At 45.2% G+C, this 14,233-nt stretch overlaps 1 protein-coding gene across 1 annotated transcript in view; it reads left to right on the top strand.

Moving 5' to 3' along the window:
• EXT1 (exostosin glycosyltransferase 1) overlaps positions 1-13,556 on the top strand; it is a 616,826-nt gene extending 603,270 nt beyond the window's left edge. The window contains exon 11 of the mRNA XM_069621540.1: positions 13,055-13,556. Coding sequence (XP_069477641.1) covers positions 13,055-13,240 — 186 coding nt within the window. The 3' untranslated portion in view covers positions 13,241-13,556. The remainder of the gene's footprint in view (positions 1-13,054) is intronic.
• The last annotated feature ends 677 nt before the right edge of the window (positions 13,557-14,233 follow it).

Here is a 14,233-nt window from a genome sequence, read left to right as displayed (position 1 = left end):
ACGAACCGCAGGATGTGGATGCAGGCGTTTTCCAGGTGCAGAGATGTCAGGAAGTAGTCTTCCTCCAGTTGGCTGAGCACGTGCTGCAACATAAACATCCTGAACTTCTGGGACTTCAGGTACTTGCTGAGGCTTCGCAGGTCCAGGATCGGCCTCCACCCTCCTGTCTTCTTTCGGAAGAGAAAGTATCTGGAATACGCCCCTGAGGTGCCGGTGAACGAGTTCTATTGGCCCCTTTTTTATCATGGCCTGGACCTCCTGCAGCAGCTGCGGAATACGAGGACATCTGCGTTGGAACTCCACTGGTGTATGCTTGCGAGCGTCCTCTGTGCACCCCCCTGCGTCATGGAGCGGGAAGGCTGCTGATAAGGGTTGGTGTAGGCCTTGTAGGACCTGCCAGGTTTTCCCCTTGAAGAACGAAATGGACAATGACCGACATTGCTGCAGGGTGCCCAGCGAACGTACCGTCTGTGTCAATCTTGATGATTTGAAGACCCTCGTTGACCGCCTTGCTAAACTGGGGTTCTCCGTCCAATGGCATGTCCAACACCTTAGACTGAACTTCTGGCTTAAAGTTGGTGGCTTTCAGCCATCTCTGCCGAAGAAGAGGCACTCTGTTTCCCATCTGATGGAATCTGGTGTCCGCGATGTCCACCGTCACTGTGATGGTGTGGTCCAAGACCACCTCCCCTTCTTGGCACAGCTCAAGAGCTTCTGTCTTCTTGTCAGGTAGGAATTCGAGAATAGGGCCCAGCTTATACCAGAGCTGACAAAATGGCCAGTGTATTAGCAGCCTTAATGGTGCTGGCAGTATTAAAGATAATCCTCTTCCCCATCGCGCCAGGCAGGATCTGGTTCTCGGATCTGTTGAATCTATTCAGGTAGGCCAAGACCAGTTTTCCTTCCAGATCTTCCCAACTTATGGAACGAGTGAGGTCAGCTCCTGCACCCTGGCTCACAATTGCTGAAGTTAGCAGCTTGGTACCAGAGGTCAAATCCTTAAAACATGAAGTCCTTTCAGAGGAGAACATGCAGATTTTGCAGACTTACAGGAACGTTTTCACATGGGCTCAATACAAAAGTAAGTCTTTGTCACCGCAGTCTAGAAAAACATACAAACCCTTTGCTGGCTTCCTTGATATCATTTGTTCGAGCCTTGCCGCCTCAAGAATTTGTTGGAATAATGTAGAAAGGGTACCAGTCAGTGGTGGGCACTTGAATTCTGATGAGCAATGTTGTATTTCACCCCTGTTGCTAAAGCGTGATTTTCATGGTCTGCTACTTCCGTCAGTCAGCACCCCCCAAATGAGTTCTAAATGTCTTTTTTTCGCTTTGTCACAATTTTTTTGAGCCAATTCACTTTTTGGAAGGTCTATCTTTCTTATATGCCAGACTTATATTGCAAAATGCAAGCTGTCAGCTGAAGAACCGTTTTTGGACTTCCACTGGGACAAGGTGGTGCTCTGCACGCATCCATCATTCCTACAGAAGGTAGTGTTCTGTATCAATCAGGAAATTTCTCCTCTTGTAATCTTATCCATCCTCCTATGCTGAAAAGGTTCTTCCCTCCCTGAATGTTAGAAGGGCCTTAAAATTAATTCTAGACGGAACCAAATAATTCAGGAAGGCTTAATGACTCTTTGTAACATTTGGTACACCAACAAAGGCTCTTCAGCAAACAAGGCTACCATCTCATGATGGAGTGTATTGTGCATCTTAGAAAGCTATGCACCACAGAAGTTACTTCAATCCAGAAGACGTCCTGGCCATCTGGTAAAGGCCAAAGCAGATTGTCTCTTTTCAGACACATGCCCTGGGACTCGTTTACTAAAGCTTCACCTTGGGCTTCCCCATGGACATTTTACAAGCACTATTGTCTGAGCACGAGCTTGATGCTGGATGCTCAGTTTGGTCAAGTGGTCCTTGCTAACGTTTTCAGCTACGATTGAAATTGGATGATTCACACCTAGGTATATCATTCATTCAGCCCAAAAACATTGCTTTGACAACCACATTTTGAAATCTTAAAATTATTCAAAGAAACTCTTTGAGATTCTTAGAGACCTGTAGAAGTACATCAATAGATCTCCATCTGTAAGACATCAGATAGAATGTATGCGCATTCGATTTAATCTATGGTCAACAAAGGATGTCCTAGCCAAAAGGAAAATAATTGTACAATCTGATAGTATATGCAGGTTTTGCCACTCTCCAACTCAGAGAGAGACTTTAAGACACATATTGGCTGAGTTTCCCATTTTATGTGAATTGAGAAAGAAATATTTTATGCACCTGGTGAAAGAACAGACATGCCGACTCTGATATTTATGGTTGTTGATATACAGTCGGCATCTTACAAGTGTCAGAATTGGAGCACTTGGTTTTTTGCATGCTGTGAAAATAATTGAAGAATATGGCATGCCTAATTTAAGTGCAAGTTCTTTTGTTATTTTTCGGTTTGGCTCAGCAGAATAGTATAATATGAATGTGTGGAAATTCAAGAAAGAAGTACGAATGTTTTTGGATGGTTAATGTTGTACTTAACCTAGAGTTTAACATGTTTTAATATTTTACTATGTATCTGTGTTTAATATCTGTATAAAAATATTGTAAAGTTGATATTTCAGCTAAGACAATAAAAAAGCAATCAAATCGCTAAAGGTACACAACTTAATAAGAGACCATTATTAAATAATCGGTCAGTCAGTGCGTCAATGGAACAGACAGGGTTTATGTCATGTGGGCTTCAGAGGTCCAGCCCAGTAGATAATTACCCACAAAAGTGTCATGTGCTGTGCAAATTCAGTCAATCAAACACTCCTTTCATACTACTCTGAAATCAGTCTTGCTCATTCTTACAACCACTTGTACCAACCTGTTTCTTTCCAATATCGCATGTAAAGAGATGTATGGAAATTCTTCAGGGGCTATCTGTAGTCCACTGAAAGTGCACTGTTCTACAAAACAGGGAGGGTGAGTTTTACAAACGTGAGTTTTGCTCAAACGTGAGTCAGTTGTGGAAAGCCCGTCAATGATTCTCCTAAAGATCTGCAATCAAGGTTGTATACGAATTGTTCGAATGTCAATTGCTCGAATAACAATTGGCCTTCTGCACAATTGACCGAATTTAAACGGTCAATTAGGATTTATATATATATATATATATATATATATATATATATATATATATATATATATATATATATATATAGGGGGAAACCCCCCGCAGCCCCCCACCCAATCCAACCCTCACCCCAACCCCCCCTCCCAATCCCCTTATATTATTATTACACCAACCCAACCCATAATATATATTAAAATGACCATACGGTCAATTGTGCAGAAGGTCAATTAGGACCCCTATCATTCGAACAATTGTAAACGAACAATTCGGGTAATACCGCAATCAAGGGCATCTCCTGGAAAAGAAATAGATAGACATTGGTATAGATATCCATATGTCTGAAAGTGGATCTCTAAATAGATCAATATGATGCCTGTCTGTGCTATCAGATTGGGCACCATGCATCAAGTAGATATTATTTCTCAGAAAGGCACATGGGGGCAGCTACGAAAAAGTGTGGAGATATAGGTAATAGTCCTCATGATATGACAGTGCTCATTGGGCAAACTGAGAGGAAATGGGTCATCTGGAGAAAGAAAAAGGGGGTCCTACTAAGTGACAAGCGGACTGTAGGGAGGCTATAAAATCCACTGTAGATCGCTACGGGATGTGGACAGTGGCTTACTAAGCGTGCGATGAGGCCACGTGTCGTAGATCTGAAGTCTAGACGAAAGTATTGTGCTTGAGCGTCATGTGGTCGAGGGCCACAATAGCAGCTTCAAAGGAGCGTTGCTTCAATTATGTATAATTGGTCTGTAATGAAAGGGAAGAGCGTGAGGAGCACCAGCAGATTGATAATGGGGTGAGTCTAAATACATCTCGTTGGTCTAAGGGAGTGAAGCCCATCATGATTAGGGTGACCACCTGCGGTTTAAGGTGACAGTTGGGTGCATGCGAAATGCTAATACCTCCAAATGGGGGTCCCACAAGGGGAGGGGGGGTCCAACAAGCTTTCTGGTTGGATGGCAACTTAAAGGATCCACTTTTGAGCGGGGAAATGCCAGTTGCGGCTGGCTAAAGACAATTCCAGGCTGCACATGACCCTGTGTATAGTGCAAGAAATGACAAGTTTCAGCCAATCGGAAAATAGAAATTTTCAGTAGTCGCACTGATAACCCTGTGAAGGGGAAAGTGCTATCAATATAAAAAGCGATACAGGAAGTTACCTCGAGGCGAATGTGCCGTCAAAGACCGGCTTCGAATCAACTGGTATCTTGAGGTTAAGTCATGCGCTCGTGATGGCCGAGTTATAAGTACCCATCCCATTGAGGATTCGGCGCCAGCTGGCAATTGTTAACGAAGCTTAGAGGACAACTTAATAGGGCTTTCCAAATGCTCACAAAATGTCAGGCATGTCTAGTAGCATGAGCTTTACGTTGTCATTAGGTACACTCATTAACCGAAGTCCTACGTTGTCATATCCCAACATACTTGCCAGGGACACCATATTATTCCTGTGTTTTGCCACGCACTAGTATCTGCATTTTAAGTAGCATATAAATGAGGACTTAGAATACCACAATGCAATATGAAGTGCGCCTGAAAAACAGGGCTGGCTGTTTCAGTTAATGCCACAATTTCAATGCTGTAAAACTGCCCTATGAGTTGTTCTTCTATAATCTAAAGACGCAGCCCAGAAGCGCTTATGTGACAACTGCTTTAATTATTGTTGGACAGTCTTGGAACGTGTTGCTTCGCATGCCGTAAAAGACATCTAAAGTGCCAGACAAAGTGAGCTTTTTTTTCTGCTTTTCACAATCCTATGCCATCGTCCAGGGAGCATCCCAAAGAAGGAGAGTTTTACTTTGTGATTCTCTTTTGCAGGAAGCAGATTTAAAGACCGAGTGCATCTTTGAAAGGCCCGTATTAATGGTGTTATGCAATGCCAATGTTGAATTCTTAACAGAAGCTGCAACTGGTGACAGGCGTGAGCAATTGGCATGACTCATTCAACTTTGGTTGAGGTTTCTGCTGCTGCCCAATGTTACAAAGGCAGTTCTTAACTAACGTGTGTGTTTGAAAAACACTAATTGTTCCCAGCATGAGGTGCGACGAATGCTGCAGAGCAGAACTGGAACATCGGACTTCCCTACTTGGGCAGAGCTAGGTGATGGCATCGTTTCTATTGGATGGCATCCAAAGGAAACATGGCATTCAGCTGTAGAAGGACTCACAAAAGAATGCAAAATGCTGTACTGCAGCAATATGGCTCAGCGAGTTGAAAGTGGTTCTCTGGATTCTATTCGCTCAATGGGGTCTAGGATTGAATCCCGTTGGCGGAGCAGGGAGAGTTAACGGGCAAACGTTGCACTGAAAGGATAACTTTCTCCATGCAGCAGTTTTTTTTCTTCCTTTTTTGCTAGCATCTAGGCTCTGCTGACCAGTGGTTTGAACAGACGGTGGCTTGACTCAGGGATCTGGCTTGAGCTCAACCCCGCGCCAGGTTAGGCATGTGCCTCTTATAGCTCCCCCATCTATAGTTTGGCTGGGGCAATCTGCATTTCAACTGAACTGTATCATTGTAATGATTCAGTGGCACCGAAGTCAATGGGGTAAAAAAATGGGATATCATTCGGGACGCCAGTTGCCACAGGATGTGAAAATACATTGTGCCTTCTGGCTTGTGTGTGCTTGATGGTGCGATTCGAAATGATTCACACAACGTTCGTTTTGGAAGGATATGCAAACCATTTTGACTAATGTTGTGCATTGATGGTGCCAACTCATGACCGAGTTTGATGTAGGCCACATAGTAACATAACATAGTCTGATAAACATGGGGAACTACGTTCTGACTATGCTCAGAATATAGTTGTGTTGACGTGCCAGTGTATACATATGCACTTTTCTCTATCCATTTAGTCCTTTTCCTTCCTATTACGGACCAGGGACACCTTGGCATACTGATGCTGCTGAATCTCTTTGACGTGATAATTCTTTGCAGTTTCAGCGCTTCAGAGCCTCGCAGTCTTCTGTGAACTGGCTATCTTTGTTTCTTAGCAATCGCACTGCTCGCATCAAAGTCTGCTTTTTGTTGGATACTGAATGTGTGGAATATGGAGTCCTGCATGGTTCATGTTTGTTGCTGTTTCTTTTTAACATCTACTTGAAGCCTTTGCAGGAACTAGGAAAATTAGGTGCGGTTTTTCATAACTATTGAGGTGATGCTCAGAACTTTTTTTTTCTTAACCGCGACTTTCATGACAACGTGAGCCAGATTCAATTGATCTTTAGATGTGGAGAGTTGTGGAGGACCATAAAACTAGCTGGGGTTTAATCGAAGTAAGAATTTGTCTTGGCTCCTCTTTATCTAAAGCCGTTTTACAGGTGTCCTTTGTCTTCCAGGTCTCTATGCTCTTCTACAAACTTTACCACTTTTTCTTACCGGTTTAAACGTTCCAGGGCCTTTGGCAGATCCAGCCTGGTGATGGTGGACAGGCTTTAGAGCCACTTACCTGAAGGCATCCATAAGACAGACTATTTTTGTTCTGTATAAAATTGAAATATTTCTTCTAACCTTACACTTTGACTGCTTACAATATGATGCTGGGTTAAGCATATTGGTAGAAGTGCCTGGATACCTAAAAAAAACAATTATTTAGACTATATACATGTAATTATCTCAACATTATACATTCTTAGAATAAGAATATGGTCAAAGAAAAGGGCTAGTTAAGTAACAGTGCTTGGATACATATTTTATAACTAGACCATTCCTTTCAGTGGATATGCAGTGGTCACCAAATCACGGCAGAAATGTGTAAAATGCAAACCTATTTGATTACATTAAGAATTAAACCTTTGGGTCTCTGCAACGCCCTCGAGATGTTAAGTGGCCCTGGGAAGATTTGCTGCTCAATTTGATTGAATCTATAATGGTCGAGGTTGGGACATTTACTGACCGGTAATGGCCTGCTATCCCACTGCGGTAGGCGCCAAGTAATCGGCTCATAAAAGAATACACGCAGGGACACAGACTTATGGTTTTCCTGGGCGGTGCCAGCTCCTAAAGTCCCATTGAAAGAATAGGTCCTCTTACGCAGATGACCTTTCCTGGAGGGTAGGGTAGTGGCCCGAGGCACCTGGATCAGGGACGTCTCTATGGGGGTGGGGGGGCAAACTGGGCACGTGCCCTGAGCCCCCCCCATCCTGGTGGCCCTGGAGGGGGCCCCCCAGAAGTGCTGAAGTTAAGTTGGGTGTATTTTTTTTAATTTGAGTGTGCGTGTGGCCCCGACCTCTGTTCCTGAATCTTGAAACACGGGCCGTGCTTTCGATGCCCAATGATGAGTCTGACTGAACAACAGTGGGGGAGGAGAACGACGCAGGACCACGAGCAAAAGTTAACAACTCTCGCTTGTGCAGTCCCCTCCCCCACCCCCAGGGAACACGGCACGTGCCAGCCCACTGGGCTGGAGTGCGCAGTGCACTGCTGCGCAGCTTGCAGGCTCCTCCTCACCTTCAGAACAAGCCAGCAGGCAGCGAGGCGTGCTGTTAGGCTTCCGAGACTTGGGAGTTGGACGACCGTGAGTGAGTCAGTGAGACACCCTATTTTGAAATCCTGCTCTCAACATTATATTTAAGAAAGACTGTGAAATCCCCATTACAGGAGTGCATGCTAACATTGTCATTTAAACGATTATTGGTGAGAAATCTTGCTCCAACAATTTGGCACCCGCCCCAGGGCCTCCACCCTTTCTGGTTTCTGGCGACGTTTAGCGCAGAGCACTTGAAGCCCCCCATTACGTGTCTAGCGGATGGATTCAGAAAGGTGCGTTTCCCGGTCCAACCGCGCCAACATTTTGACAGCGTTAAGTGCCGTTTCAACTAAATTGTACTGTTGCAAGCCACGGTTCTCTTCGGACAGCCTGAACGGAACAAAGCACCCCTGCCGCACTCGGTCATAGTCTGTGCACCCATGTCTAAACTGTGTGGGTGGCCCACACCATGCTCCTGCAGACCATGTGCCCAGGAGGCACTGGCCTTTAGAGCTACGCACCTGTCTGTGTAAACACCCTTTCCATACCAATGAGCAATGACAAGCTAGGCACCGGGTCCCTTCCATAGTTTATGCACAGTCACGGGCATTCCTGTGTGCCTAAGCGCTGTGAAAGGGCTTCATTGCCTTGCTTCTCATCCCTGGGACCCAGTAGGAGGGAAAGGAGCATCCAGGTTTGGAACATAACCGGTTTTGTCTAATATGGCGCGGATTGCTGACGTTTGAGCTGTTTCTAAACTCAGTTTGCTTTTACACGAGTTGTGATTTAAGGCAATACGACTGTCCAGATTTACGTAGTAGGCCCCATTTTATTAAAAAAATTAAATTGCATGTATGGGGCCGCCTCTGTTGGACTGCATTTTGGGGGCCTCTGCGCAATTTTCATGATCTGCAATACGCATTTAAAAAAAAGGGTGAAACGTGGCAAATAAGAGGTTAACACGCTTGTTTGCCCTTCATAGAGCAACAAGTGTAAATGACTCCTGCATTGAAGCCGCCAGGGAGGCATTTACAATGTATTTCTGAAACTTCCAGCATTTAGCAGGTGCTAAAAACAGATGGATTCCTTAGTGATCCAATGATTTGCCGCGTGAAAATATCATGTTGTCGTAAAACCGTTCAGGTTTTGCAGGCAGGGCGTAAGCATAGTGGAAACGGTTATCCAATTCCATGCCCCGCCCTGTCTCCGCCTGCAGAAATTGTGAACATTCTCTATAGCTCTAGATAGGTGTTAAACCACATGGTTTAGTGCTCATGGGTTTTAGGAAATGTGCTGCTTTGTGTTTGGATTAGGAAACTGGGATTAGACTGCTGGGATTATATTGCTGTTTAGCTCTGTTTAATTTGAAAAGAAAAGAGGGTGCATGCTTGTGTTGCTGAAGCTCTGTGTCTGCTCGTGACATATACAAATCATGCAGGCAGGGGTGTTGCTAGGTCTCCAAAAGATCCTGGGCTACTAACTTCGGGGCTTTCGGGACTTGGGGCTAGCTAGCCTTTTGTCTGTTGCCCCAGGGCTATAGCAAAGTACACGCCAGTTGGCATGCTCAAAGTATCTCACTCAAGCATCATATATTAGGCAAGCTGGCGGTTTATTTTTTATTTTATAACATCAGAGGAGGTGGGACTTTATTATTCTACACTGTACACGTTACTCAGGAGTTTGCACAGGCACGTTGCGTCGTGTGTCTTATTTAGTTCTTGTAGAAATTATGGGGAAATGAAAGTGTGAATTGTCATTCTTATGTTAACAGTGTAGCTACTGGCCTGCACATATGCAAACACACCAATGCATGCATGTGCTTATGTGTTGTATCCGTTAAGCAAAACTATGTGCGTTCAGTGCCTGGCTATGCAGGCTTTGGAAAGTCGTGCCTCTGTGGGCGATGCCCCTTGGCGCTTGTAGGACTCTGCACATTAAATGGTGCTGCTTGTTTCATCACTTTATTTGGAGTACGTTCCCGCTTCTAGCATGTGCCCCCATTATCTCTGGCCCCCTCGCCCCCCACTCCCGCCCCCCTCACAGATCCGTTGTAGGACAGACCTGCAATAAATTCTGCTAGCGTCTTGGTAAAAACACTAAAAACTACTGCTGCCTGCGCAAATAGGCATTTCTGCTAGTCTATCTAGATCTCCACCCATAGCTGGCTGTCATGTGTGTATATATAATATTCAGAATGTAAATTCACCAAAGAATGTCCCATGTGATAAAGTATGGAGAGGCATGTACTGTACCCTGGTGCCCTGCAAATCACAACAAACCAGTATGAAAGTGTATGCATATATATACACTCATGACAGCTTGGCAGTGCAAAAGCCCTCCCCTGCAGGCGGTGGGGGTTAGGGGGGATTAAAAGGAGGAGAGTCATCGCAGGCAGGTTACAGCAAGAAGTTGGGTTTCCTCAACTCTGATCCTAACTGCTCGTAGTTGACAGCAGGTCCAATAGCAGTGTGCAGGATAGAACCAGTGTCCACCGTTGGACATGTGTGATATCGTTCCAGTTTGCTGATGGAGAGATATGGCCGATGGGGTATTCCTCTGTCCCAACTACACCGCCCAATGGAAAGGCATTTTTTGAGCTGGGGAGCCAGGCACTTCATGAGTAGGACCAAAGCTGGGGGAGGTTGAGGGGGGCTTGCCTAGCTCTTGAGGGCTAAAAACACGCAGAGCCACGTAAACACCGGGTGGCACATTATGCCAATCACACACCTATTTGTACAAACTAGAGCTAGTTTTGGGAAGACATACGATGGCGTCTAAATCACAGACTGGGAACACAACCCGTGTTCACATTTAACCAGTGTGATCCTGGGAAAAATCATTTAAACTCACCATCTGATCTGACAAAATAGGGTGTCCCTAGAAGTGGTTCATTTTGCGGCTTAGGTTATGAAACAAAGCCTTGCTCATGGATGGTTCACTAGACTGTGGTGCTGCTGTGACAGTGCCAATCATATATACAACGGGACCATTCTTGCACTGCCAACCACAAAGTTGTCTCTTTGCAACTTCTTGCATGTTGCTTAATTGGTCACACACCGGGCAAGGGCGTGAGGAGATTGGGTTTGAGCTGAGAAACAGAGGGATGGGACTGCAGGGCCAGGGTTTGAATGGCAGCGCATGTGTAGGGAGTCCAACTTCTCTGGGAGTGGGCGGGGGAGGGCTGGAAACCACAATGGCACTGTGAGAGTGGTGCACTGGCACTGGGTGGGGGAGCTTTGGATGGAGATGGGGCTGGAGGAGTAACGGGGCCGGAGAGAAACTGATTGTGTTCGGGCGCTGATCTGAATGGCGGAACAGGGATAGAATGAAAGGGTGGGTCGGTGGAATGCTACAGAGGGCATCAACATATACTGCTTACAAATCAAGTGGCTGAAGATAAAGTGGATTAATCATGTTTATTGCACAAGGGGCTGTTTACAGCTGTGATTAAGCTGTTACCTGTCAGAAGACTGCTTAGAAATAACAATGGTGTCCTCTAAAAAGCACAGGGCTAATTCAAAGCAATCCCAGTGGACGGAGTGTTTTGGGTATGGTGGGTCAGGAGTGCTTGCCCATTGCCATAGGGACCAGCATGACCATGGGCATTCAATGGGTATGGAACATGACCAATAAGACCCACAGGCTGTGTCTCATCACATCCCATTTGTCTCGCATGTCCAATTGCCATGCCAATAGTTTTGGTTTATGGGCAGTCCATACAACACCACCTAATAGCCTTAGTTCTTTGACTAAAAAATAATAAAGAAAGAAAAGTCCCAAGGTGTCCCCTGTCCTCCCCCCCCACCCCCTGGATTTTATGGGTCTCGTACGCCGCTGCAAATGGCGCAAAGGAATAGTTTGGCAATGTTTGCAGGTGTCATTTGAACATGTTTGTGTATAAAGATAGTATCGCTATCGACACCATTATGCTATTTGTCAGAACAGTTTGTACATCACATTTGTTAAATACCAAAGATATGTAAATGATCCGCTGATGTTAGAAAATGTCAGCAGTGATGGAGCCTCTGTACCCTCCACCCTCAACCCAAAATACCTTTATGAAAGGATGAGTCCACAGGATCACACTATGCTTATTGCAACTGCCCTGTGCTGTCATTTTGCAGGTGCTTAATGGCTTTTGAAAACGAGCATTGGCAATGCCAACAGTTTGAGCTTTTTAGTAGGCAGGGGAATGACACTTGCCAGGCACAGCTTGAATGGTATTAACTGGTCATTGATGGTAGTAGGTGCAAAAAGGTGTGAGTACCTCCAAGGTACGACCTCGGTATATAATAGCAGTGCCTGGCAAATGCCTAATACTTACACAAGCCAAAACTGTTGCCATTGCCAATGTGTGGTTTTAACAGGACTTTGGTAAAGGACATGCACAGTGCTTGCAAATCGAGCAGCTGGAAGCAGACCTCGTTAAGCCATTTTTATTACACCAGTAGCGGGTTTCCAACTCCAATTAAGCCATTAACTTTCAAAACACTGCGACAGTGAGATATGTGAAGTTTGTTTAATTGTATATTTTATTAACAACTAGATAATCCATTTAAAGCTTAGAGGAGTATCTGTTGAATTAGACTCGAGATATGGAGGGGGCATGGGTGTCGTGTCGCGGGAGGCGACATGGGTTTTTGGAGGAGGGTGGGAGTAGGACATGGGTTTCGGGGGGCAACATGGGTTTCGGGGGGGGGGGCAAGGCTGTCTGTGCCCCGGACCCCCAAAATTGTTAAGATGGCCCTGACCTGGATACTTGGCGTCCCCAGCACACGCCCTTTCTTGAAAATAAACCATTCCAATCAAAAAGGGCTGGCATGGCCGTAAGAGCAGAAGTTTGAGTTGGAGCCCCTTTTCGCTTTCTGTTGTGCTTGACAAAGAGGATTGGCAGTGGGACAGGATATCGGGAGAGTGGATGTTTTTGGGTATTGGGTGGATGCCACAAACTATGGAGATGTGGGGGTGAGAGGCGACATGGAGAGGAAGAGCAGTAGAGTGTGAACGGAGTTGGTGGCACACAGGAAAGGGGGCTTCTGCTCCCTCGAAACACAGGCCTTTATCACCAGAATCGGCCAGCAGTCCAAGGGAGCCGATTGGCAGGCGCTGCTGTGCTAGCTGCTAGTTATTCTTGCTTCTGTGGCGTTTCAATGGTGTTCAAATTAAACTGTGTATACTGGAGAGCACTTCTTAGCTCAGGTTATAAGTGTCTATAAACCACCACCACCGCCCCAGCATGAGAGGCGGAGGCCCCTCATCATCCTGGGTGAGGTGTATTAAAATAAGTGAAGGGCAGATTACCACTTATTAATGCCCATTTGCATTTAAATGTTGCCAGCCCTCAGATTAAAACTGGCAATACATCATTTGATCTGCCTGAAAGTTGGAAGTCTCATAATGTACATTGCTTTCTTTACAAGCTAACGTTGCTCTGTTTTTTCTTTTCCTCGCCCAGACTTCCAGGGCTTCCCGCTGGGCCGATCCGGACCATTTTGCCCAGAGACAGACCTGCATGAACACATTTGCCAGCTGGTTTGGCTATATGCCGTTGCTCCACTCTCAGATGAGGCTAGATCCCGTCCTCTTCAAAGACCAAGTCTCCATCCTAAGAAAAAAATACCGAGACATTGAACGGCTCTGAGGAACACTAAAATGGGACTGAGCCATGTCCTCTGCCCAGTGCAGAGCCACGGACACACGGGGCCAAAGCCAAGCTGGACAAAACACAAAGTGCTCGCAGGGACTAGCAGCAAATGGACACATGTTTTCGGGTTGTCTTGAACTCATTGCACTGGACTGCTGAAAACCCAGCTCACAGGCTTTGTGCTCTCAAGAATAGGCTGTGTACAGTTTAATTATGGAACATTAAATAATTATTTTTGAAATGATTGCTATGCAGGTTTAAACTTTTTTAATGATCAATAACTATTAAAAACAGAGGTCTTTCTTTAATCAAATTTGTCTTGACTGTGTTTCAGAAATTGCAGCTCATTCTTTTTTGAAGCTTTTTATTCTTCCTCCAGACTGACCCAGGGAGCATAGAGTAACATTTCACATAAAGCATAACTCCAATTAAGCCGAGGCCTGGAACAAGGAAGCTATCGTTCGATATTTAATGATTTAGTAATGAGGTTTTCACATGTCCCTTTTGTTGCAAAGGATTTGTCGCTTACGGGCAGCACCAGGATCATCCTTCACTTCGAGTGTGCTGCTGAGAGGTGAGTGATTGCTTTTGCGTGTGCAGGCATGTCACGCTCATCGTTTTGTGTTTATGGGTGATCTCTCAGCTGCTCTGATATGAATGCCTTTAATCGTGCATCAGTGGAAGGAACTGGGGAAAGCACTCGGAATACCTATGTGTTGGAAGGTTCCGAAATAAAATGTAAACTCCACCTAGAAACAAAATGTAATCCCTTTTTGCAAGAATGGCTTCCATTTTAAAAACGAAAACTGAACGTTTGATGTGCTTTGCATTCAAAGCCCTTTTGTTTTGACTGGTGGCTGTGTGCCACCACCCTTGGAAGTGAATGTCTTCTTGTTCACAAGATGTTTGCACAGGCAAATACTTTTTTTGGGAGGGGAGTTGGAAAGTGCCTTACAACATTTCCGCAGCCTTAGCGCGCTTATGGCAGGA

Source organism: Ambystoma mexicanum, chromosome 5q, assembly GCF_040938575.1.
Source record: "Ambystoma mexicanum isolate Mex_15411 chromosome 5q, UKY_AmexF1_1, whole genome shotgun sequence".
Lineage (NCBI taxonomy): Eukaryota > Metazoa > Chordata > Amphibia > Caudata > Ambystomatidae > Ambystoma > Ambystoma mexicanum.
This window is presented reverse-complemented; position numbering and strand designations above follow the sequence as displayed.